The sequence below is a fragment of the Loxodonta africana genome, chromosome 13 (genome assembly GCF_030014295.1).
Source record: "Loxodonta africana isolate mLoxAfr1 chromosome 13, mLoxAfr1.hap2, whole genome shotgun sequence".
NCBI classification, from domain to species: Eukaryota; Metazoa; Chordata; class Mammalia; order Proboscidea; family Elephantidae; genus Loxodonta; species Loxodonta africana.
The window spans coordinates 2,866,266-2,893,153 of NC_087354.1; the positions used below are offsets into that span (position 1 = coordinate 2,866,266).

General features: G+C 38.7%; 1 protein-coding gene across 7 annotated transcripts in view; it reads right to left on the reverse strand.

Moving 5' to 3' along the window:
- Window positions 1–26,888, reverse strand: part of UBE3A (ubiquitin protein ligase E3A) — a 157,881-nt gene that overhangs the window by 82,064 nt on the left and 48,929 nt on the right. For all 7 annotated transcript variants that reach the window (XR_010323740.1, XM_064296189.1, XM_023539686.2 and 4 more), the window contains exons 3-5: window positions 25,198–25,317; window positions 21,505–21,549; window positions 2,019–2,323 (exon numbers count right to left, since the gene is read on the reverse strand). Coding sequence is in view for 6 of the 7 variants with exons in the window: in XM_064296189.1 (XP_064152259.1) it covers window positions 2,019–2,323; window positions 21,505–21,549; window positions 25,198–25,217 (370 nt within the window). In the remaining variant the exon portion in view is untranslated. The remainder of the gene's footprint in view (window positions 1–2,018; window positions 2,324–21,504; window positions 21,550–25,197; window positions 25,318–26,888) is intronic.

Sequence of the window (26,888 nt, forward strand, 5' to 3'; positions counted from 1 at the left end):
AGCATATGATTCAGAACCGATGATACTGAAGGAAGAAGTCTAAGCTGCACTGAAGGCAAAAAACAAGACTCCAGTAATTGATGAAATAGCAGCTGAGATGTTTCAACAAACAGATGCAATGCTGGAAGCACTCACTCATCTACGCCAAGAAATTTGGAAAACAGCTAACTGGCCAACCAAGTGGAAGAGATCCGTAATTGTGCCCTTTCCAAAGAAAGGCGATCCAACAGAATGTGAAAATTACCGAACAGTATCATTAATATCACATGCAAGTAAAATTTTGCTGAGGATCATTCAAAAACAGTTGCAGCAGTACATCAAAAGGGAACAGCCAGATATTCAAGCCTGATTTAGAAGTGGACGTGTAACAAGGGGTATCACTGCTGATGTTAGATGAATCTTGGCTGAGAGCAGAGAATACCAGAAAGATGTTTACCTGTGTTTACTGACTATGCAAAAGCATTCGACTGTGTGGATCATAACGAATTATGGAGAACACCTCGAACAATAGGAATTTAGATCACTTAATTATTCTCCTGTGGAACCTGAACACAGACCAAGAGGCAGTCGCTCCAAAAGAAGAAGGGAATGCTGATTTAAAACCAGAAAAGGTGTGTGTCAGGGTTCTATCTTTCACCATGTTACTTAGTCTGTATGCTAAGCAAATAATCCAAGAAACTAGACTATATGGAGAATGTGGCATCAGGATTGGAGGAAGACTCATTAACAACCTGCAATATGCAGATGACACAGCCTTGCTTGCTGAAAGTGAACTCGAAGCACTTACTGAAGATCAGAGACCATGGCCTTCAGCATGGATTACATCTCAACATAAAACAAAAATTCTCTACTGGACCAATAAGCAACATCATGATAAATGGAGAAAAGATTGAAGTTGTAAAGGATTTCATTTTACCTGGATTCATAATCAACACTCATGGAAGCAGGAGTCAAGAAATCAAATGACACGCTGCACTGGGCAAATCTGCTGAAAAGACATCTTTAAAGGGTTAAAAATCAAAGATGTCACTTTGGAGACTAGGGTGGCCTGACCCAAGCCATGGTATTTTCAACTGCTTCATATGCATGTGAAAGCTGGACATCGAATAAGAAAGACCAAAAAAGAATGCCTTTAAATTATGTTGTTGGCAAAGAACACTGAATATACCACGGACTGTCAGAAGAAGGAACAAATTGGTCTTGCAAGGCATACAGACAGAATGCTCCTTAGAAGCAAGGATGGCAAGACTTTGCCTCATGTACTTTGGACATGTTATCAGGAGGGACCAGTCCCTGGAGAAGGACATCAGGGTCAGTGAAAAAGAGGAAGATCTTTAATGAGATGGACTGACACAGTGACTGCAAGGATGGCCTCAGGCAGAATAAACACTGTGAGGGTGGTACAGAACCAGGCAGTGCTTCATTCTGTTGTACACAGGGGTGCTGTGAGTCGGAACCAACTTAATAAAAAAAAAAAAAACGTAATGGCATCTAAAAATAACAATTCTACAATTTAAAAAGACTTTTTGGCCTAGTTTGAGAGATTAACTACCAACTTAATACATTTTTCCCTATGGAAAACGTATACAAAGTTCTAATCAACCCATCAATAAATGAACTTTTGGAGTATAATCTGGTTCTAATTAGAGGCCAAACCTGTACACCTGTTGCCATCAAGTCAATCTGGACTCAAACCGACCCTATAGGATAGAGAAGAACCGCCCCGCAGGGTTTCCAAGGAGCGGCTGGTGGATTTTAACTGCAAACCTTTTGGTTAGCAGCCACCCTCTTTACCACCGCACCACCAGGGCTCCAATTAGAGACCATAAGACCAGTAAAGTGCAGTTAGTCATTAACTCAGTTATTTGTCCTGTCCTTTGTTACGATAAAAGTTTTGTTCCACTATCCTGTCATAATAATGTCACACAATTAGGCAAAACAAAAAACCCACGCACATCATCTAAATCTCCAATGTGGTTTTCTATCAACAATTTGCAATTAAGGTTAGAACATCTTACCTTTAAAATCATCTCTAGGTCCTTCTTTCTTGTTCATTTTTATGTCAGTGCAGGAGTTGTTATGGGCACCTTTCGAGTTGTTCTCGAGGTAAGCAGAGCTTGCTCCTTTCTTGGAGGGATGAGGATCACAGAGTTTTGCGTTAATCTTATAAAGCTCGAGGGCTTTAATAGCTGCTGCATTGTTATCCATACGACGAAAAGTTGGACAGGAAGCACAAAACTCATTCGTGCAGACCTCATTTCCACAGCCCTCAGTTAACTGGTGGTAGTAGCGTTCTATTAGATGCTTTGCAGCTGCTCGCTTCCTGTACCAAACATTCAGACAATAAGCACAGTGATTGATTAGCACAGCTCTCAAGTAAAAAGCTGAACAGGTCATCCGCAAAGCATAAGTCAGTCAAACACCGAGGCAATAAACTTGCATATTAAGATGAGATGTACAAAATGGAGATTCACTATTTGCCCACAACTTCCGACTAATGAAATATTTCATAGATATTTCCTAAGATACTACGATAAATATGTCAGTGCTTATCTAAATCATTTTGTTTTCATATAATATGGTTCCAATCGATTAAGAAAAAAGATAAGCTTATTTGATAGTAGTATATGCTTAAATTGTTTAGCACAACGGCTAAAAATCACACGGTATATATATATATGGCTCTCCAAGAGAGTTTTATTACTTTACCACCTTAAAAATTAGCATTAAGAAACGAGAGTGTATTTGATGTATCAACCCAGCTTTTGTTTCCCTTTATATACCCGTTACCATAAAGTCAATCCTGACTCACAGCGACCTTACAGGTCAAAGCAGAACTGCCACATGAGGCTTCCAAGGAGCGGCTGGTAGACTCAAACTTCCGACTTTTTGGTTAGTAACCGAGCTCTTAACCTGTGAGCCACCAGGGCAATAGCTTATAAATGCCTGATTTGCCATTACTGCAGAACCTTTATCTAGAACAAGAATTTATTTTTTTCCATTATCTACCATATGGAGAAATTTAAAAAGAAATTTACAAGTGAAATATTCAAAACTAGTGTTAAACTGTAAAACACGTGGGTCCAAAGCATACAATCTTGAACCCAAAGCCTTCTCAGTAATTCACTGTCACAGAAACATGGAATATTATAAGTTCTATTAGGGCATTACATTACATTTATTCTTACATTACACTTTACTTTGTAAACTTAAAGTACATAAAATAATGTTCCATTATTGCTGCTCCAGCAGAGCTCCCAAGGATACTAAGGAAGGAATTATTTCATCAAGCAAGAAACTGAGCTACATCATCTATCTCTATGGGCTCTTCAACTCTAAGATGCGATGAATGGTCCCACTCTCTGATGATATGAGATTCCAATAATTGAAGCAGTCTACTGGATCTAATGAAACGTAATTCGTAACTGTTTCCTTTGGTCCCAAATTCAGAAGCATGGGAAAACTAAAAGAATCAAAACAATAAGAAAAAATAATTCACCTAATTTAATTCTCAAAATGTTCCTACAACTGGAATCTTACAAACACATAGCATTAGTAGCAAACGGCACTGGGGTCTATGTACATCTTGGTAAACTCATGAGAAAGCCAACAATTAAGACAAAAAGGGGATAAGCGACACATCAGTCTAATTATGTTTGAAAAGCAGAACTTTATCTCTAAAGTATCGAGATAAGTGGCAATGAATGATAATCCAAACACATTCAATTCATTCCAGTGCTTCAATTTTTTTCAAATGTCCCATGCAAATTTACCACTTGCTGCATGCAAATAGAGAAAAAAGAAAAATCTACAAAACACACTTAAAAATTGCATGACAGGACTTAAGAGATAATATTTTGTTAAAAGCAGCTATAAAGAGTCCCAATTTTGAAAATGAAAAATTATTATTCCAGATATATCACTATGTAAAATCCTAAAGTGACAACAAAAAACCAAACCCATTGCTGTGCAGTCGATTCCAACTCATAGTGACCCTACAGGACAGAGCAGAACTGCCCCATAATGGTGGATTCGAACTGCTGACCTTTTTTGGTTAGCAGACTAGCTCTTAATCACTGCACCACCAGGGCTCCATCAAAGTGACAAGTAACATGTAAAGAAAAGGGAAATGTAGAATCTAGAAGAGTTATAACATATATTGCTGTTCTTCAGCAAAGAATAGGAGATTAATGCCATCCTCTCAAATTACAGTAGCTTTCCCTAGTGAGAATGTAAATAGGTACGTCCTTTCTGGAGGGAGATTATGAACATGTATCAAAAGTCTTAAAAACATGAGTATCATAAAACCAAGAAACAAAAAAATATCATATGAATCATCAATTCAACTTGCAGGAAATAATTGGACAATTCTGCAAAACTGCACTGTTTCTCTGAAATCTGCAACAATCTGACATGCCCCAACAATAGGGGAGTGCTGAAATGGACTGCTGACAGCTCATATGATGGAAACTTAATTACAAAGATCTGAATTTGGAGAGGAACAGTCTCCCTGATACATTACTGACAAATGTCAGTTACGAAGCAGTAGGTGTAGGATGAACCCATTTTTGTTCTGAAGTGTTAATAGTCATTATCTCTGGGTGACGGGAATAAATGACTTAAAAATTCTTTTATCTTTTTGCTTCTAATTTATCTTTCAATCATAAACATGCTACTTATGTATTAAAAATGAATAAAAACAAATGGGGAATATGTTAGTGCTTTTAAAGCTTTATATCATGATTTGAATGGTCTCAGGTTTATTTATTATACTGTCCATGTAGTTTTTTAAAAGACTAATTATCAGAGTAACAATACTACATAAAAAATGTCAGTTTTTTTCCTAAATTAACCCAAAAACCCAAGTCATATACACTAATGTATATAATGCATAGAGAAGGAATGTGAACGGTAAAAACAGTACAAGACTGGGATTCTGAAGAGCTGATTCGTCACTTCCTTCTCCCTCTAAGAAGCTGTACGATCCTAAGCAAATTATTTAATTCTCTGGGCCTCAATTTTCCCATTTTATTCCTTTCGGTTCTAAATTTTAGGTTATCCTATGTAAGAGGGAGGCAAGCAAAGAACTAGCACTTGTTGAATGCCTGATAACATACTAAACACTTTACTAGGAGCTTTGACATAGGCCACTTCATTTAAATTACATGACCTCGAGTGTTATCTTTAGTCCACAGCTAAAGGAGGAGACAGAACTGAGGAAGTCAAGTTAGGTACTGTGCTGCGATGGACCGCTTTTGTGTGGCCTCCGCCATGGTCTTGTAACTCCGACCCAAATGACTGGGTAGAACTGTGCGAATGAGGTAACCGTGGCCCGCCAAAAGGATTGGTCAGTTTTGTCATCTCGCTAGGCTTAAAATGAGTCATTCCAGAGGTGGGAAAGACAGGATCTTACCACCAAGGAAAAAAGGCCAAGAGCAGAGCACTTCCTCTGGATCCGAGACACCAAAAAAGTGAGAGCTGTAACAATGAACCTGGTGAGAAGCAGGGGCAGAAACTGTGGCAGGAGAAACTAGCAGGAGATGACACAGTTGGCTTTCTGGCCCACAGAGTGGAAAAGCTGACTGACTTTGGCAAGGAGGTTTGCTGGAGATGTAGTGTGGCTCCAGACACTCAGTGGAACTAGGTTTGCTGACCCACGGAGCTAGAGCTGAGCACCTTTTGGCTGAGGCTTACTGGCTCTTTGGGGAAGAGCTAAAGGAGCTTTGTAACACTTGCTCCACTAGGGCAAAGGCCGAGACCAGAGAGCGGCGTGCTTGTGGGCACAGCTGAGAAGAGGGTGCCCTGATGGAAGAACTGTATGCCGAGCATCCCTGAATCTGAGTTGTAACCTGTTACTTCCCTAATAAACCCCATAACTGCAAGTATGGTCTGTGAGTTCTTTGTGGCCATGGCAATGAATTCTCTAATCCAGCAGAGAAGTAGAGAGTGCCATAGGAGGGATAATTGGTGTCAGAATTGGTAAAAGATGGCAGAGAGAGGAGGTATGTCTGACCTCTGCTTCATAGGAATCAGCCTTGGGCTGCTGATCTTGATCCTCCTTCCCCTTGTGAAGTTAGAGGAGGTCAGATGTGGCTGCCACACCATTCTTACAGGTACCCAAGTGTTGTGGACTGAACTGTGCCCCCCAAAAATGTGTATCAACTTGGCTAAGCCATGATTCCCAGTACTGTGTGGCTGTCCACCATTTTGTGATATGATGTGATTTATCCTGTGTTATAAACCTCTCTAATGTTAATAAGGCAGGATTAGAGGCAATTATGTTAATGAGGCAGGACTCAATCTATGGGTTACGTTGCATTTTGAGTCAATCTCTTTTGAGATCTTTAAGACAGAAGTAAGCAGATGGGAGAGGGACCACCAATAAAGAAGCACCAGGAGTGGAGCATATCCTTTGGACCCAGAGTCCCTGTGCTGAGAAGTTCCTGGACTAAGTGAAGACTGATAACAAGGACCTTCTCCCAGAGCCTACGGAGAGAAAAAGCCTTCCCTTGGAGCTAGCGCCCTGAATTTGGACTTTTAATCTCCTAGACTGTGAGAGAATAAACTTCTGTTTGCCAAAGCCATCCACTTGTGGTATTTCTGTTAGAGCAGTACTAGATAACTAAGACACCAAGATCATACATATAGCAAAATGCAGAACTGGGATCAGAACAGAAGACCAAGAGTCTTCCGGTTCCAGAGTCTATGTCATTTCCACTACATTGTCTTACAGAAAAGTAATTCATTTCAAAATAACTTAATTCTAAAAACTAGTAGTACTGAAGTCTTTTAAGGAAAAGGTGGCATAAATAACGTGCCACTGCCAGGAAATACATGGTGAAGAGGAGCATTGTAGGGAGGGCAACTAGGGTCACGCAACAATGTGTGTAAGTTTTTGTATGAAAAACTGCCTTGAATTATAAACTTTCACTTAAAGCACAATTAAAAAAATAACAAAGTACAATTAAAAAAAGTGTCACTGAAAAAAGTAAAAAAACTTCTGAAAAATCGTAATTTGAATCACATATTTAGGCATGATAGACTAAATTTCTTGAAGAATAGGTACTATTATTGTTATGAGTTGAACTGTGTCCCCCAAAAATTCCTGTCATAAATCCTAACCTCTATACCTGCGGTTATAATTCCATTTGGGAATGGGTTTTCTTTGTTATGTTAAGAGGCCGTATCAGTGTAACCCACTGCCAGCAAGTGGATTCAGACTCATAGCAATCCTACAGGTGAGAGTAGAACTGCCCCACAGGATTTCCAAGGAGCAGTTGGTGGATTCGAACTGCTGACCTTTTGGTTAACTGACCTCTTAACCACTGCGCCACCAGGGTTTACCAAGTAGTAAACCCTACCAATTCAGAGCACCAATCTGAAGGCAGACTGCCCTAGTTTACATCCTGGCTACGCCACTAATTAACTATGTGATGTTGAGTAAGTTACTTAACCCTTCTGTGCCTCAGTTTTCTCCTCTTTAAAAATGGTAGAATATATGAAAATCATGATGGTTGTGAGAGAATTAGTTACTATTATATATATTACATATAACCCAATGCTGTCAAGTGGATTCCAACTCATAGCAACCCTACAGAACAGAGTAGAACTGCCCTACAGGGTTTCCAAGGAGCGGCTGGTAGATTCCAACTGCTCACCTTTTAGTTAGCACCCCAGCTCTTAACCACTGCACCACCAGGGGTTCTATGTCTATAATATAAACGTATATATATAATATTAATTTCCTATACAGTGCTTAAAACAGTGCTTTGTAGTTAGTAAGCATTACTTAAGTGTTAGCTGGTATTTTCAGTATAGTTGTTACTATCACCCTCACAAGTTTATGAATTAGCTATACTAACCCCTGTTCAGCTGATGTGTAAAGGAGTCATAAAACAAATCACACATTTAGTAAGAGATGTGAACCCAGGCTTGACTCCAAACTTGAACTTTTAATACCACCAAGGAGTGGTTCCCTCTATTTGATGTGCTTCTCTGTCCCAACACTTGCAAACTGATGAGACAGGAATGAAAGGAAGACATGCCAAAACTTTCATGTTATAGGCAAAATCAGTCATATTAAGCATTTTCCTTCTTTCCTGACTCCAATGACACCTTGAATGATCTGCGTATCCCCCATCTAAACTTAGAGCATATAAAAAGCCACTATGATCCCTGGGTGATGAAAACAGTTGAGCATTCAACTACTGGCTGAAAGGTTGGTGGTCTGAATTCACTGAGGCACGAGAGGTGCCTCAGAAGACACGCCTGGTGATCTGCTTCCAAAAGGTCACAGCCTTGAAACCCCTATGTGCAGTGTTCTATTCCGCATACACGGGATCACTACGAGTCAGAATCAACTTGATGGCAACTAACACCAACAAAAAGCCTCTGTAAGTGGGTGAGTGTATACTGAACTTCTTGGTAAACTTCTTGTCCAAGGTTAATCCTCATACAGCAGGGCAGGAATTACCAAATCACAGGTTCATGCGGCAAATTCAGCTGCCACCTGTTTTTTTTATAGCCCATGAATTGAGAATGTTTTATGTTTTAAAATAGTCAGGAAAAAAATCAGGTAACTATTTTCTGACATGTGAAAGTCATGAATTCAAAATTCAGTGTCCATACATAAAGTTCTACTGGAACACAGGCATACTCATTCATTCACATATTCTCTATGGCTGCTTTCATGCTACAACAGCAGAGTTAAGTAGTTTTAAAAGAGACCATGACCTGCAAAACCTAAAATAACTATCACCTGGCCCTTTACAGAAAAAGTTTGTCAGCGCTTGATCCGGAGTCTGTTCTCTGCGGCCTCCAGTGACCTTTCCATGTAGTCACATGGACCTCCTAACTCTCCTTCTCCTCAGCAAATAAATGCAATAAAACATATACCTTTCCCCAGGTATTATTAAAGAAAAGGAGAGAGGGAAAAAAAAAGAGAGAAGAAGAGGAAAAAGTTCCTTTAGTTACACTTTATCTGTCATTCATAATCAAAACTCTCAAAAAAGGAGCTCTGTAGTAAAGAATTTAACCTCACTCAAAGAAAGGTCTGGTCTTTGCCCTCCACTTCCGTAAGGTAATCTCTCAGCCCTTGGAATGCCCACCCCATAGGAGTGTTTTTATTTGCCTGAGAGCTTTGGGTCACAGGATAGTTTAAGAATATGATTTAGGACAGGGCTGGCCAAATAATGTGATTTAGAATAAGAGTTTTGGGTCACAAGGTATATGTCAACCTGAAGACTGAGGCTGGTTAAGATGACATGGGTAACCAATAAATCATGCGATGTGATGGGGCTCCAATAAAATCTCTGGACACATAGGATCCAGTAAGCGTGCCTGGTTGGCAATACTATATGCATACTGTCACTGAGAGGAGACAAGGAAGGCTCTGTGTTTGGTACGTTTTTGGACTCTACCTATGCATTTCTTCCCTCGGTTGTTTTATTTTGTATCCTTTACAGCTGTAATAAACCATGAACTTGAGTGTTAACAATTTTCAGTAAGTTCTGCGAGTCGTCCTAGTGAATTGTTGAATTTAAGGGTGGTCTCAGGGACCCACGAACTTGCAAGGGATGTCAGGAGTTAGGGTGGTCTTATGTGTACTGTGTTGTAACTTTGCAGTTGTCTAAGACTTTGCAGCGGAGCCCTAGTGGCGCAGTGGTTAAGAGCTTGGCTGCTAACCAGAAGGTCAGCAGTTCGAATCCACCAGCTGCTCCTTGGAAACCCTATGGGGCAGCTCTACTCTGTCTTTAGGGTCGCTATGAGTTGGAACTGACTCGACGGCAATGAGTACGAGTAAGTCTTTGCAGAAGCTATGGTTCCCCCTCATTAATTCTCTCAAACCCCAGACGTTTATCATTAGAGTCCCACAAGCATTTTCTTATCTTGTTCAAACCTTGGACCTCATCCACTGGATCATTCTGATGAAGCAAACGCTCTTCAACTCTCCCCGTTCCTTGGTTTCCAAGCCACTTCACTCCACCTGTTCTCACTGTAAATCCCTGACCACTTTCCACAAGCTCCTTTATCAGTGTCTGATATTCCTCCAAATATATTCCCAGGCTCTTTTCTCTTTCCATATCATTTTCCTAAGCAATCTGGTCTACTTCCAGGGCTCAACTACTACTACCAATATCCTGGTAACTCAAGTCTTACAGACAGATCCTTATCTCCAAATGCCTACTTGACTGATGCCACTCAGATGCCCATACCACCGAAAACCCATTGCCATCGATTCTGACTCATAGTGACCCTACAGGATACAGTAGAACTGCCCCACAGAGTTTCCAAGGAGCGCCTGGTGGATTTGAACTGCCAACCTTTCAGTTAGCAGCAGTAGCGCTTAACCACTACACTACCAGTCTTTCCTGGATGCCCATAGGGGCCTCAAATTCAACATGCTCCACATTTCTTTCTCTTGAACCATACCTGCCTCACGTTACTGACACCAATAAGTGACATCACCATCCACAACCCTGCCCAAGCCAAAACACATGAATCCCCCTTACCTAGTCCATCTTCCTCCCCCAATATCTAATCAGTTACCATATACCATCCACCCATTACTTGTTTACGTGTCTATTCTTTAACGTCGTCGTATAGTGATCTAATGTTATTTCTGTACTGTCGTAAGTAGGTAAGAGGGTGCCTCAGGCACATTCTAAGCACTCAGACATGTGTAAACAAATGAGCACTTCAGAAAGCGGGCACTAGTTTTATCTGAATGATAGGTGCCTTAGAACAGTTACTTTAAGTTCCCCCGAGGAATCTAGGATAAGAAATGTGTAATACATGTTTTTAATAGATGATCATAATCCAGGATAAAAATTTATAATATATGACTTAAATATCACTATATATAAAATTAGCAAGCACTGCAGTATTTTTAACAAAAAGATGCAGTCGGAGATATAAAAAGGCACAGAAAAAGCAATTTCCCAAGACCATCAAAACAGATGCTGTTTAGTCCTCTCATCAGGTTTTCTTCCAATATTAATCACCAAGAAAATAATATGCCAATTCAAAGAAGTCAGATACAGCAAAATCAGTATATTTAAAAGTGTATTAATCTGAACATATTTTAAAATTTATAATTTAGACGCTACTGACATATTTACCTTATAATTTAAAGAATTTACTATACAAATTTACTACTATGAAACAAATTTCAGAGACAATGTTTAAACTACTCAAAAAAAAAAAAGTACGTTATAATACATTGTTTTTCCACAAAAAGGTATTTTTCTTATTAAAAAAAGTCAGTAATGCAGACAAAAATGAGACCTATGTGAGAAAGTTTTAAAATGAAGTAGGTGCTTAAAAATATTTACACATTTACAATAGTCATTGCTTTCCCTGGTGGCTTAGCGGTTAAGTGCTACGGCTGCTACCTAAGAGGTCGGCAGTTCAAATCCACCAGGCGCTCCTTGGAAACTCTATGGGGCAGTTCTACTCTGTCCTGTAGGGTCGCTATGAGTCAGAATCGACTCGATGGCAGTGGTTTTTTCCATTTATTTAGACTGCTGTTCCTTCCATGGCTGAATTAGTGAGACAACCTACAAATAAATGTTCTATTACATGAGTCATATTTGAAGGGAGAGTTTACGCTATACAACTTGACAGCAATTTTTGCAAGGTTTCGTCTCGGGGGAAGTATACCGATGTCACTAACTTAGAAAAATAAAAACCAATTTATAGTGTCATCAATGGCATTAATACCATGTTTGCTGGTCTCTGGTTTAGTGTTTGGAACAGTTCTAATACTTATTTAAAAAAAAAAGTAATAAAAATAAGAATTATAAGCTGAGCATAACCATACATGGCAACTTAATTTACCACTCAAGGAGAAATATACTAGGAGATGTTCTTATACACATAGCAAACCATGTTGATCGTAACCACTGGTCCAACAATATAGAAGGCAGAAGATGAGAAAGACCTTAAGCTGAAATTAACAGGCAGTTGAAAAAGCAGCAACGAATACACACACTGAGATGATAAAGTCAAATAAACAGTACACTAAATAGACAACAGAAAAGTGGTAACTTTGGTGAAGGGTAAGACAGTACACAATACTGGGGAAGCCAGTACAACTTGTACAAGGCATGGTCATGGAAGCTCCATAGACACATCCAAACTCCCTGAGGGACCAAATTACTGGGCTGAGGGCTGTGGGGATCATGGTCTCAGGGAACACCTAGCTCAACTGGCATAACAGAGTTTATAAAGAAAATGTTCTACATTCTACTTTGGTGAACAGCGTCTGGGGTCTTAAGAGCCTGTAAGTGGCCATCTAAGATAAGATACTCACTGGTCTCATCCCTTTGGGAGCAAGGAAGAATGAAGAAAACTAAAGATACAAGGGAAAGATTAGTCCAAAGGACTAATGGGCCACAACTACCATGGCCTCTACCAGACTGAGTTCAGAACATCTAGATAGTACCCAGCTACCACCGACTGCTCTGACAGGGATCACAACAGACGGTCCCAGACAGAGCTGGAGAAAAATATAGAACAAAATTCTAACTCACAAAAAAAAGCCCAGACTTACTGGCCTGGCAGAGTCTGGAGAAACCCCGAGAGAAGGGTATGCCCCCTGGAAACCCTTTTAGCTCAGTAATGAAGTCACTCCTGAGGTTCACCCTTCATCCAAAGATTAGACAGGCCTGTAAAACAAAATGAGGCTAAAAGGGCACACCTCCCAAGGGGCAAGGACGAGGAGGGAGGAGGGGACAGGAAGGCTGGTAATAGGGAACCCATGGTCAAGAAGTGAGAACGCTGACATGTCCTGAGATTGTTAACCCATGTCCTAAAACAATATGTATACTAACTGTTTAATGAGAAGCTAGTTTGTTCTGTACCTTCATCTAAAGTATAGTAAAACAGAAAAAAAGTGAAAATACGTCAGTGAAGAAAAAGCAAAAAAGTTTGGAGTTAGAAATAATAACACAGAAAAGGTAGTACCTATGAGATGCAAAATAAAAACTAATGGTGGATAAAATATAAAACAACAAAATAAAAGGGAAATATAAAAAGGAATATGTGACTAAGTGAAAACCAAAAAAAGGAAACCTGGTGCCATCGAGCCGATTCTGACTCATAGTGACCCTACCGGACTGAGTAGAACGGCCCCATGAGATTTCCAAGGTGCAGCTGGTGGATTCAACCTTTTGGTTAGCAGCCATAGCTCTCAGTAGAAAAATGTCAAGAACTAAGAACACAGATAGGAAATACAAAGGGCCTAGGCTTGTGTAATCAGTCTATAAAGCAAGGAACACTGTTCAATGATTTCTAAATAATTCAGTGTAACTTCTCTTTGCTTCTTCCAGGATGCTGCCTTTATAAAAAAACTCCAGACCCTGCAAAGGTTTATTTAAAGTTAGAATTTGAGAAGAGTGAGCCATGGTATCCCAGACAGTTCTAGGCCTTGTAGAAATAGATAACAACAAGAGACAATTGTGAGAAGTTATGTTCCAGTTTAAGGTTGGGTCTGTTACAATGAAATGGTGTGAAGTTACTATTTAGAGACTGAATCTATAGTATAGAATCCATAGTACAGAATCTATTTAGGAACTCATTAGTACTTTGATTCAACCAACAGGCCATTAAATACAGAAAAAGATATAGTTTCCATGAAAAAAAATTTTAATAAAAAAATCAGTATTTTTACTGTTAGACGTATCTATAACATAATAACCCTAAAGGATTGTTTTATTCATCTTTATAAATGTCAATGCCCAGAATGCTTGTTATATAGCAAACACTGAAAATACAACTGTGGAACTATTTACATAAATCTTTTATAAAAATAATCTTATTTTTTTAAACTATTACTTAGAAAAAAATCACTGTATAGTGATGAAGTTATAATAAACATGCAATAAACTGTATCCACCCACCTCCTTCTAATTAAGATACTACAAAGAAAGAAATACAAAATACAGGTTGGTGTTATTGTAGTACATTTGTTCATTCCCTAGTCATAACCATGAAGTTTGCATTCTGATACTTGCCCTGATTCAAAGACACTCAAGTAGAAAATTCATTCCTTGACTAATTACATACTTGAGTGTCTACCATGGACCAGGCAATGTGCTATAAATTCTGTGATAAAGATCTGGTTGAGCTTTCCCGATATGCGGATTGGTCTTATAAAATATTCTATCTTTTTTTTCTTAGAGAAACTTGGAGTTACTAGAAATCTTAATGCTTAACAGCTTTTACATACATTGTTGAGAAACACCTAGGGGTACTTTCAGTGTTAGGATGGGAAAATCTTTAAGATTTTGATCTTATGCTTAAGTGTAATCAATGTATTATCAAAGGTAGCTTTGTATGAATGCTGAATGAACACAATTGTTGGTATGTTCCTTCAACCACGTGAATTTTAGACATACTGAATTTATCTGAAAACAAAGATAGTTACCCAAACTTTTTATCTCCCTTTTGGGTACAAAAACAGAAAAAAATTTGCTTTCTCCTAACTAATTATTACATCTCCACTGCTCTCTAGAGAAGGGAAACGTACAACAGTATTATTTATTTGGTCTCCTGAACTGGAAGTGTGCATGTCAGAAACTAGAAGAACCAGAGGACTAAGGTTGGACGATAACAGAAGGGCCAAGGGTCACCCAAGGAAGAAGTGATGCAATGAGAGAAAGCAAGTAAAAAAGTAGGAAAACATACAAGATTGAGGCTCGAGAGTGAGATGTTTTAATCAGGGGTAAAAACGAGGTTGGCATGTCTATGGGAAAGGGAAGTAGCAGTGAGGCAAAGGTGAAGGTTACTGAAGATAAAATGCTAAGGAGTTAGAGATGAACCATGTAAACAAAGGTGGTAGTAGACTGGGGAAGGGGGAGGGAGAGGAGGGGTAGAAGAGTATAAGCCTAGATACAAAAGTCTTCAAAGAATGAGAAGTGACTGGGAGCTCATTAGACAATAAAGACAGTTAGAGGATGATACCACCAGAAGGCATAAATCTCAAAGAAGCAGAATTTTTTTTTAAATAATTTTTATCGTGCTTTAAGTGAAAGTTTACAAATCAAGTCAGTCTCTCACACAAAAACTTACATACACCTTGCTACATACTCCCAATTGCTCTCCCCCTAACGAGACAGCCCGTTCCCTCCCTCCACTCTCTCGTCTCCTGTCCATTTCACCAGCTTCTAACCCCCTCTACCCTCTCATCTCCCCTCCAGGCAGGAGATGCCAAAATAAGTCTCATGTGTCTACCTGGTCCAAGAAGCTCACTCCTCACCAGCATCCCCCTCCAACACCCATTGTCCAGTTCAATCTATGTCTGAAGAGTTGGCTTGGGGAAGGAGAATTTTTACAGTGAAAGAATGATAGGAATAGCACAGAAGCATCAGTGGAGGACAACAATAATAAATTGTGTGTGAGAAACTAACAGGTTGAAGGCATCCTGAGCTTTTGCATTTAGTAAGAAAACCCTGGGTAATGCGAATGATTAACATGTTTGTGGTGTGACGCATCACTTTTGTGTAGCTCTTCTTGTCATGGTCTTCTCCCTACCACCCAAATGATAGGATGGGACTGTGAAAATAGGGTAATTGTGGTCCAACAAGGGGACTGGTCAGTTTTGCTATCCCGCTGGGCTTACAATGAGCCATCCCAGAGGTGGGAAAGAAAAGATCCCATCACCAGCAAGGGAAGAAGAGCCAGGAGCAGAGAATGAGCCCTTTGGACCCTCATGCTGAGAAGCTCCTGGAACCAGCAGACAGAGGGAGGGAGACGTGGTGGCAGAGAAACTATGGCAGGAGATGACATGGTGGGCTTCCTAGTGCACAGAGCGAGAAAGGTGAGTGCCTTTGGACAGGAGGGTTGCTTGCAGAGTAGAGTGCCTCTGGACACTTAATGGCAGAACTAAAAGAGCTTTGTAACACTTGCCTAAGCAGAGCAGGGGCCTAGGACCAGAGAGAGGTGTGCCTGTGAGCACAACTGTCCTGATGGAAGAACTGTATTCTGAGTGTTCCTGAGTCTGAATTGTAACTTGTTACTTCTCCAGTAAACCCCACAATTTTGAGTATTGTCTGTGAGTTCTGTGTGGCCATTACAATGAATTAGTAAACGCAGAAGAGAAGTAGAGAGCACTGTGGGAGGGACAGTTGATGTCAGAACTGGTAAAGATGGGGGAGAGGAGGCATGGCTGACTTCTGCCTATAGGAATCAGCCTTGGGCTATTAATCTTGATTCTCTTTCCCCCTTGTGAAGTTAGGTCAGACTCTGCTCCCACGCCTTTTTTTTTTTACCACTCAACTGCTAATCAAAAGGTTGGAGGCTCAAGTCAACCCAGAGGAACCTCGAAAGAAAGACCTGGCACTCTACTTCTGAACAATCAGCCACTGAAAACGCTATGGAGCACAGTTCTAGTCTGACACGCATGGGATCACAGTGAGTCAGGGCTGACGTAACAGCAACTGGTTACTGACGGGCCCTTGGTAATGCAGAAACTGCTGTTATCAAGTCACCACTTACTTTACTTGACCTTGCTGAGAAATGCATTCTTTCTGTAAATTATTTACTTTGGGCTTTCAGAAAGGTTTCCTCCTTCCTCTCTGGATATGCTCCAGAAACTTTCCTTTCTAATCCAGAAACACTCCTGATGCCCAGGAATCAGCTACTATACCCTTTCCTTTTCAAATTTCTTGTTAGACAGTTTTACCATCTTTTGAGACTTTAGCAATAACCTAATGACTCCAAATTCCTCTTTCAGTGTAAATCAAATTCGGCTTGATAATCATTACTATCCCAGGTCCTTAGCTATATAAAACGGGTTCCTTTTTCAAAGACCTTGCTGTGTAAAGGAGGAGACACCTCGATGATGTCATAAGGATATATCGTAACGATGACTACAGTGGTATGGCAATACAAGGAAGGCAATTAAGCCAGGGTGATTCACAGAGGATGATTAGAAGTTGATGGCAAAAGGGTGAGATGACTGTTTCAGACACGGAGAATGAATAAGGATACAGGAGTCTGAGAACATGGTATACAGGATGGCTCCAAACAGCTCATGAGCATAAAGTTTAAGGTAGTGATCAAAAATATGAAAAAATATGGAGAAGCACAGAGGAACCAGATCACAGGAGGCCTTACAAATCATGGCAAGAAAATTCTATAATTGATCAAGTGATGAAGAGTGCAATTGGCATAAATGTTAGGGAAAAGAAATCTAATTTAAAGCTTAGGGATAACTTTAGGGTGTGGGTTGTTATCCAGTGTCAGTTGGAAATGTAGGCTTCTTGGTTAGATTGAATAAATAGTAGAGTTGGAATTAGGCTAATTACGAAGGCGTAGGCTACAGCTGCTTTGGTCAGATGTAAAAAGCAATTTGTTTTGTTGTTTTGTAGTAATGTTGTGGTAATGGGTAGGGTTAGAATGATTAGTGATGTTAGTGTTAGAGTTGGGACTAGGTTGATTACTTTTATCTGGAGTTGCACCAGTTTTTTGGTGCCTAAGACCAATGGGTAGCTCTTACCCTTTAAAAGTTAAGAAAGCCACATTGTTAGGTGAGGTATAAGGGATTAGCAGTTCCTTAATTCTTTCTTGGTAGACAAAGAGGATTAAATTCTTATTTATAGGCCCACAATCTAATGTTTTGGTTAAACTATGTCTACAATATGTTGGTCCTAGGATGACCTTGGGATTTAGGGAAAGGAGTAGCAGGGGCAGAAGATGGAGAGCTATTAAGGTGTTTTCTCGGGTAAATGAAGGTTTAATAGATTTAGCGTGGTGTGATGTTTCTCCTCGTTGAGTTGTGGTTATTATGTGGAGGGTATACATTGTAGTAATTAATACGTTTAGGCCTATGGGGAAGATGGTGAGATTGGATCATGAAAATGATGTTGTGATAATGAGTAATTCTAATTTGAGCCAGCAGAAGGATGGTTCTTAAACTTGTCAAGGTCACTGACTCATGAGAATCTAATAAAGGATTAATTACCTTCTCCCCATAAAAATGCACATACACTCAATCTTGCAAGGAATTTCAGAAGACTCATAAACTGTTCATAAATCACTAGGTACGAATCTCTGTGGTAGGAGTCAATGAATGATTTTTAACAGGTCAGTAAGTCAAATGTGTCTTTACGATAATTTCATTTTCTAAACAGGACTAAGGTGAGCAAAACAGAGGAAGGCAACCTAGTTACATGATGACTATTGTGATAGACCAGGCAAACAAGGAAGTAGCGCAGGAAGAAGGAAAAGGAACCTGATGTAAAAATATTTAAATGAAGTAGCATGTAGGTGGTAAGCAGGTGGTTCTAGTATGAGCAATAGGGTTGAAGGTAGCACCACTGTATATATGACGGGGTCAGAGGACATGACAGAGCTGGAGATGGAAACACTGGAATCAATCAGAGTAGAGATGGTAAAGCTTTCTTTCTAGCTACTATGCCGACAGTACCTAGAGAGAAACAGTAAAGATGGTCTGAAGACTGGGCCCTGATGCATTCCAAAATTTAGAAAAAATTGAGCATTTATTGAAATACAAAAAAAAAAAAGTTGCCACCGTGTCAATTCCGACTAGCTTCGTTAAATAATTACACCTGAAAACAGCCTAAATGTTCGGGATGGGGTGTGGAAGCGCAGTTACCAAATATAAGAAATCTGAAGTTACTCAGAAATGGTTTTAATTCATTAAGAAAATTCAGGAAACTAAATTAATATCAATAAAAAGACAGTACTGCCATGGTATATATATATATATATGGTGTATACATACACATAAATTTAAATAAAACTCAAGAAGAATATACATAAGATTAGATAAAAATATTTAGGTTATTGTGTTAGCTGTATTTCTACGGCAAATGATGAAATAGCATCCATAATCCCAACACATTGCCACTGAGTCAATTCTGACTCATAGTAACCCTATAGGACAGAGTAGAACTGCTCCAGAGAATAGACAAGAGTAACTGGCTCTCTCCCAAAGGCATTGCTTATCCTGCTATCTTTTATGTGAGGGTTTCAGATTTCTAAAACCCCTAAGCCCACCATTACTCTTCTAATTCCCTGTATTAAAAACAAACAACCCCCGCCAAACAAAACAAAGAAAATAATTTCTACTTTGAAACTCATGTTATCTAGCTGAACACCTCCTGCCTATTACATAATCAGCAGGGGCAACTTCAGTGTCTGTGTGCATGACCTAGCCCAACACCCTAGCCCCAAAAATACTTGACTTTCTCAACATAAAGTACCTTCACGTCACACTTCAGCCAATCACTCCTTTGTCTACTGTAAGCATATTAAATATCCAATCTCTGATCACTATCATATATGCTTTCAACAGTTTTACTTACACTTGACTGTATCTTTGACCCATCAAGACATCAGTCTATTTTTAACCTAGCTCAACACCTTGCTCTGACACCACTACCCTTCCAATCTTGGCTATCACCAATGGCATATAACTCCAACTACTCCAATATTAACACCCTACTCATACGCCACTTGTGGTTCTGTCCCATTTCCTCTGCTTGTACCAAACCCGAAATTACCATGTATTTTCCTCTGGCTATTTTTTTTATTGGAGAAAAGTCCTCAAATACAAGTTTGATAAGGTCTCTAAATTTAGCTGGCCACTCGGTGGCACAAGACTCTCCACAGTCTTTGGTGTCCTCCTTCACCCACCCCCTAAGTAACTTTTCAAACGTTCACACTCTTCTCATATCCCATACTCAAAGCCCTGTGTTCCAGAACACTATTAAAAGTGTGCCCAGAAAAGCTAAAGGTCACTTAGGTTTCACCTCAGCATTTTAAGGCATCTGCGCCATTTTCAGTACAGAAACCTGTTTTTAAGTCTGCATTTCCCAAACTTATTCAACAATACAACTCTCTTTCAAGGAAGTCTCTTTCACATCTCAAAGGAGATGGAAACAATGGTGTAGCAGACCTAAACTAATTTACTGAGAGAACTGGTGGTTCAAACATGAATGACCTTGACTTCTCCATCCTTACTTATAAATTTCATACATCCATCTTTTCTTCCTTTTAGTTTCAGAAGATGAAGGAGCCCTGGTGGCACAGTTGTTAAAGTGCTTTAACGCTAACTAAAAGGTCAGTGGTTTGCCAACAGCTGCAGCCCTGCAGGAAAAAGATGTGGCAGTCTGCTCCCATAAAGATTTACAGCCCTGGACACCCTATGGGGTCGCTATGAGTCGGAATCAACTTGATGGCAGTGAGTTTGGTTTTTTTTTTGGTTAGTTTCAGAAGATGAGGGTTTTTCCACTTATTCAAATTCAACTCCTATACATATATTCTTTATTCCAATCCTTACTACCTCAAAAACCGACTTTGATTAACCACCTCTCCTATTATCTTAAACTTCTTAAGCCCTCACAACCAATCACTGAAGTCTTGTTTCAGCTTCTAAACATGTATTTGTCTTAAATCCAGAAAACTTTGTCTTGAATTCATACTATACCACTGCTCCTTAAGGCCCTCCCTGACTGAACCACTGAAGCCATTGTCAGCCTACTGCCACACGTTTCTCTTCAATCCTGTTTCCCCACTGCCAAGGTTATTAAAAATATAACTCAGACAAGGTTACTTTCCTCCTACTTAACAAACTCTTCACAGGACCCCAAATACCTACAATATATAGGTCAAGACCCTTCACAAGGCATGTAAGGCCCCCATTACCTAACCCTTTCTCACCATCAAGTCTTATCTCCTTTATTTCACTTATCCAAAAATCCCCAATTGACTGCAGTTCCCTGCACTCACTATGTGGGCTATGTAACTTTTCTCATGCTTCCACCTAGAACAACTCTTCCCACTTTCCTAACTCACAGTCACACATCAAGATTTAACTAAGCTTTGCTGGTCACTACTATTTCCCTGCCATCTGGATTAGGCTCCTATCGTATATCTGGCTAACCTGGTTCTTCCTCTTGTTCACACAGCATCCTGAGGATCCTTGTATCACACTGATTAAAATTATTTGCTTCTTTGTCTTCCACCCAAGTAGGTTGTAAATTTCTTGAGGGCAGGGACTAATATGCATCCTTGTATCCATAACAGCTCTACTCTGTCCTACAGGGTCGCTATGAGTCGGAATCGACTCGACAGCACTGGGTTTGGGTTTTTTTTGGTATCCATAACAGCACCCGATGCCTTGTACACATAGCAGGCACTTAGTAAACGTTGGTTAAACTGAATTCTTTCATCTCCCTATTTCCTTACAACTGCTACAGGAGAAAAAAAAAGCATAAAGATTTAGGAGTATGCAGTTTTCTCTCTACAAGTAGAAATTCAAGATTCAGAAGTATTTGGTAAAGGAAAAAGTACACACACTCCTATCCATATTAAGAGTTTTCTCCCAAATGTTTTTTTTTTAATATTAGCGTTTTTTTTAAACTATTTAAAATTTTTTAATTATTTTAAAATCATGTGATATCATTTACAGTAGTCTAAAAAAAAAATCCTAGGGCAACTTAAAAGACACCACAGCCTCAACCAAATTAAACTTACATTCGGCTAGCTTCAATGTCGTCAGACTGAGGTTCTCCGGGTGATCTGTAAAATGCAATTAAAGAAAGTTAAGCAAAATAGTCCATATTCCAAAAAGGACAGATAGGCTATTTTGGAAGACGAATATGAAAACAAGATTTAATCACTAAATAAAACAGTTCTAAAAATAATTAAAGATTGCCATGCAAGAAAAAACTAGTCTGATCAGATTGTTATACATATATTTTAAGGGCTGAGTTAATGAAAAACAGTGCATTTTTTTTTTTTTTTAAAGAAAAGGAAACTGTAAACTCTACATTAAAATGTCAACATACAAGCCAGTATAATAAATCATAATTAATCACAAAATCAAATACTTATAATAAAAACACAACTGTGAAACTGTCTACAGCCGTCTTGCTTATCCACAGTGACACACGGACTCACTGACACTCAGCCTCAAACTTTAGGTCAGTGGTCAGCAAACTACGGTCAGGGCTAGCCTCTTATTTTTGTTAAATAAAGTTTTACTGGAACATAGCCACGCTGGTTCATTTTATGTACTGTCTACCGCTGCTTTCATGCTACAGGAACAGAGTGGAATAGCTATGACAGAGACCATATGGACTGCAAAGCCTAAAATGTTTATTATCTGGCCCTTTAAGAAGAAGTTTACCAAAATCTGCTCTAGATAATTCAAATCTAATTACTTTGGTGAATTCTGAGACACTTAAAAGATTTATTATTCTGATCATGATTACCTGGGTTCAACAGTGAAACTAGCTTTCCCTGAAAATACAATGGCAGGATACACTCACTACCTGTCAAAAGTGTACTAAACCCTGGGCTATTAAATTTTTGCTGTGGATAATTGTGAAATGACTTTAGTTATAAATAGCTGCCAGTTATTTTCTATTATTTCTGAATATACTGTTGCTATCTTATGTAGTGAAGCCCTGGTAGTGTGGAGGTTAAGAGATCAGCTGCTAACCAAAAGGTCAGCAGTTTGAATTCACCAGCTGCTCCTTGGAAACCCTATGGAGCAATTCTACTCTGTCCTCTAGGGTCACTAAGAGTTGGAATCAACTTGAGGGCAACGGGGTTTTATCTTATGTAGATATATTCAAAATTCTAAGACCCTACGAAGCCTTTCATTTTCATTTTGGGGACATGAATGAATTTTTCCTATCCCTACCATACTGTGAAAAACAAATTCCTGTTGGCCTATTCACCTTCATAAATAGCATCAGCAATGTATACTAAGATGAATGCCTACTGCTAACACCTTCAAATTCCCAAAATATATATATTTTATATATATATTTTTAAATAAAAAGCTAAATTTTCAAAATGGCATTACAAGAACCTGATTAGTGAATTTATCACTGACTTTAGATTTCAAATTTTGAACAACTTTAACAAAAGAATCTTAAAATCAGAGCCACTAGGAGAAAAAATCTGCTTTTCTTAGCTGTTAAAAAAAAAAAGAAAAAGAAAAAAGCTCACTTCTTTCAAAATTGCCCCTCATTGCAGGGTTTAAAGTCATTCGGATTCTAAGGACAAGGACGGAAGGAAAAAAAAAAAAAAAAAGGTTCCAGCTCAATTACTTATATATATTTATTATAGATCTTCTTTGTAGTATATATAAATTTCACTTTTTCACAAAATTATGTAAGAACTAAAATCGGGGCATGCTGGAGGTGGCAGTAACATAGAAGTGACACAAATGCAAAAATCTCACTCCACCCTCTCCCCCAGGGAGCAAGCAAATCACTTTGTGACACACCTGATCTCCACCAGCTTTGTGGGTAAGTACCCCAAGATTGCTTCCAAACTTGTATCTCCCAGACAGAAGAGCTAAAAACTGATGATAACCCCATGTACCAGCTGACTCATTTTTGAAAGTGCGACCCTCCAGCATCAGATGTCATATTGTAAGGAGGCAAAGCTGGCTTGCAAAAAAAAATTAAACCTGCTGGCACTAAGGGAAGAGAGGCAGATTAGAAGCTTTCCAACACGTAGGCAGCAGAACTTTCAAAATTAACAGGAAAAGGGAAAGGCAGAGAGAGAGGGAAAAGCCGAGAACACAACAACAGGAAAATAAAAATACTGCTGCAAAAAAGGTAAGACACAAGCAAGAAGGAAAGCAAGTCCAAGTCTTAGAAGCACAGTATGTAACTGCTGCAATGTTTTGAGATTCTGAAATGGGAGAGGGGTTAAAAACATCATCAAGTGATAACTACATTCAATTTTTCCAATTTCTACTCTCTAAACAAGGGAAAATGTGAATAGTATCAATATATCAATGAATTGTAAATTTACTAGGTTATTATTTAATAGTAACGTATTACAGTGAGATGTTAAACATCACTTATAAATCAAACCAAGTAATTTAAACCAATCCAGTCTAGGGGAAGGACAAAAGAATAAAGGATTAAAAGATTATTACCCTAAAACAGATCTATCTTGGGTCTCTTAAACAGGTCACTTTCTATTTAAATTGAAAGTTAATTGCTTTTTAATCAAGAGAAAAGTGAATATGCACAGAACAAAAAGAAAACACTTTTCTTGCAGTGAGTAATATGTAATAGTGCGTGTCTGGTACATTTCTGTAAATTAATATTCTAAATAAGAGTTACCCGAAAATGGCCTAAAAAGTAAGGACTCAAATTCTCAAAGCTATGAAATATCTAACATCTAACAATGGTTCCCAAACTTATTTTGACCTCTAAAGAGGCCATTTATTCTTTACTGTCAAGTGTTCGGAACTTTAAAAGAATCCAGCATGTGCTTATACTTTTACCAAATTCAAAACTACAGTCAAAAGAAAAAACAAAAACTATTAAGTTAACCTGAAGCTTATCAGAACAACAAATCGGAAAAAATTTTAAACTGAAACAATAAGCAAATAAAATTGAAAATAAAAATACATAAGCCTTGTAACTGCCTCAAATTTAGGTCTTTAGACTGCAGAAAATATGATCCCCAAATGCCGACTAATCTGAATACTGCAGCGTGAGCTTGCAAATGCAAAGGGCGGCTCCCTTCCAGTGACAATGGGTGCAGCTCCTCCATCCTGCAAGCACTCCTTTTACCTCCACTGTACCTCTCCAGGAGAAAAAAGTATACTAGTTTTATTAAAAAGTTGTAAAAGCTTCTAGGGGTGTTTAGTTAAAACTTTAACCACATAAAAGCCACACTTGAAAAAATACATATTAAGAAAATTTCCATGCCTTTTTAAATACTGTTCACAATAAAATGCTTCTTTAAAAACTTGAAATGTTTGAGAATACTTTCCTGCTTTATTCATACAGGTTTTTAGTGGTCAGTTTGAGGAGTCCCTGGGTGTGCAAATGGTTAAGCGCTCAACCAATAACTGGAAGAATCTCCCCAAAGGCGCCTAGGAAGACAGGCCTGGTAATTTTCTTCCAAAAGGTCATAGCCCTGAAAAACCTGTGGAGCCTAGTTCTACTCTGCACACATGGAATCAGCTTGACAGCAACTGCTTTGGTTTTTGGTTTGGTGCTGATATTTTCTACGGGGAAAAAAGCACTAAAATATTTTAAGTAGAAGATTAAATGGATAAGTAGTTCAACTGGTCCACATTTCTTACAGCAGACTGCCCGCCAACTATGCATTTTCTTTACTTTTACAGCATGCATATTATTTTACACTGATAGCCTTTAAAGGGCTGCAAAATACATTCAACATTACCTTTTACAAGCTGTGGCCATTCGGTGACATCAGGGTGATCACAGCTTTGAGTCACTGATTGAAAACAGGTTGTCACACCAGTCTAGCTGCTAACTTGATCTGAGCGTAGGCTTAATAACTCTAATAAATTAAACAAACCTTTAGTTAGAACACTTTATATAATCCAAATTACAGCTGAAAAAATAAGCTTCAAATTAAGCATAATATAAAATTCATCAGAAGAATATTATTATAGAAATGCTTTTAAGAACTGTTTTCTGGCGTTTTTCCTCCCTTAAATGACCTATTCACTTGAGAAAATGTAGTAATAATCCCTAGAACTTTTACGGAGTGTTACAGTTTACAAAGCATTTCCGTCAACATTATCTTGTTTGAGTCTCATGACAATTTTGGCTCTACCAATTCAGGGTGGATACTATAGCAATAATTTAAAACAAAAAAAATTAAGCAGCCTCACAGTGACTGACTTGCCCAAGATCTCAGACTTATTGTTGGAACTTGGACTAAAACCTAGATGTACTCACTTCCTAGCCAGGGTTGGATTTTTCTGGTTTGGTTTAGTTTTGCTAAACAGAGTTTCATGACTTAAGTATATGTAAATGAGCAAAGATTTAGAACATGCGTTAAGACTCCAAAATCAAGGCAACAGTTTAAACAGGCCTAATTTACTAACAGGGCTTTTAAACTGAAGGAGAAATCAGTCTCAAAGTAGGCGAATGCTTAATGGAATAGTTATTCACGTACATACACCAAAGTCCAGTCCTTACTTACTCTAAGTTGGGTGGTCTAACATTAGCCAAAATTCCTTGAGTATTACATCAATGCATGTTCTACTCCTTCTCAGCTATAAACTCACTTAGATTCAATTTCCTAAAAGAATATGTCAAAATATAAAAATACCTCTTCCTCCATAAGCCTATTATCTTTTTATCCCCTTATTTGACCTTAACAGAACTTTCCTGATGGTCATGGTTCAAATCTACCAGGCCTCCTAATCATACTGTAATACTGGCAGAGACACATCAGAAATATTCCAGGATCAACAGCTCATTTAACTAATTTTTCCTTTCATATTTCCCCATTAAGCTGTACACCTAGGCCAAATCTGGAAAGCAAACTAAGGATAGATAAGAAAGTTCGGAGTGAGAGAAAGAAAAGACCATTCATACTCAACACCTTCAAATGAACCATGGACAAGCAGAGAAGGTGATTACCAGCAAGGATATGGAACCCAACATAAAAAGCAAGGTATCTCAGAATCTCAGGAGAAGGAAAAAACATCAATGCTTGGGTCTACACCTCAGCACGCCATGAACGAAGGTCTTCAAATTCAGATAAGAGTGAAGGTTGGCCTGAGTATAAGTAATGAGGATTCCGATAATGGGATTTATAATCCCTGAAAGAAATAACTTAAACTCTAGATTCTCCTGTCATAGCTACATGTCCTCTAATGAGAACCAGAACATTCCTGAGGTCGTATGGGGTAATGGTGCCCCTGAAACAAACAATGTCATTATGTTATAGTTTCCTCTTGGGTTCCTATGAGTCTAATAGTACACGTGGATTTAGAAGATCCAAATATCACACAAGTCCAACTTCCAATTTGTAAACACAAAAAATGAGAAAGTTAATTGACTAAGGGGGTCAGCCTGATGTTAAATAGCTTTTTATTTTTTTAATTACTAAGTCAA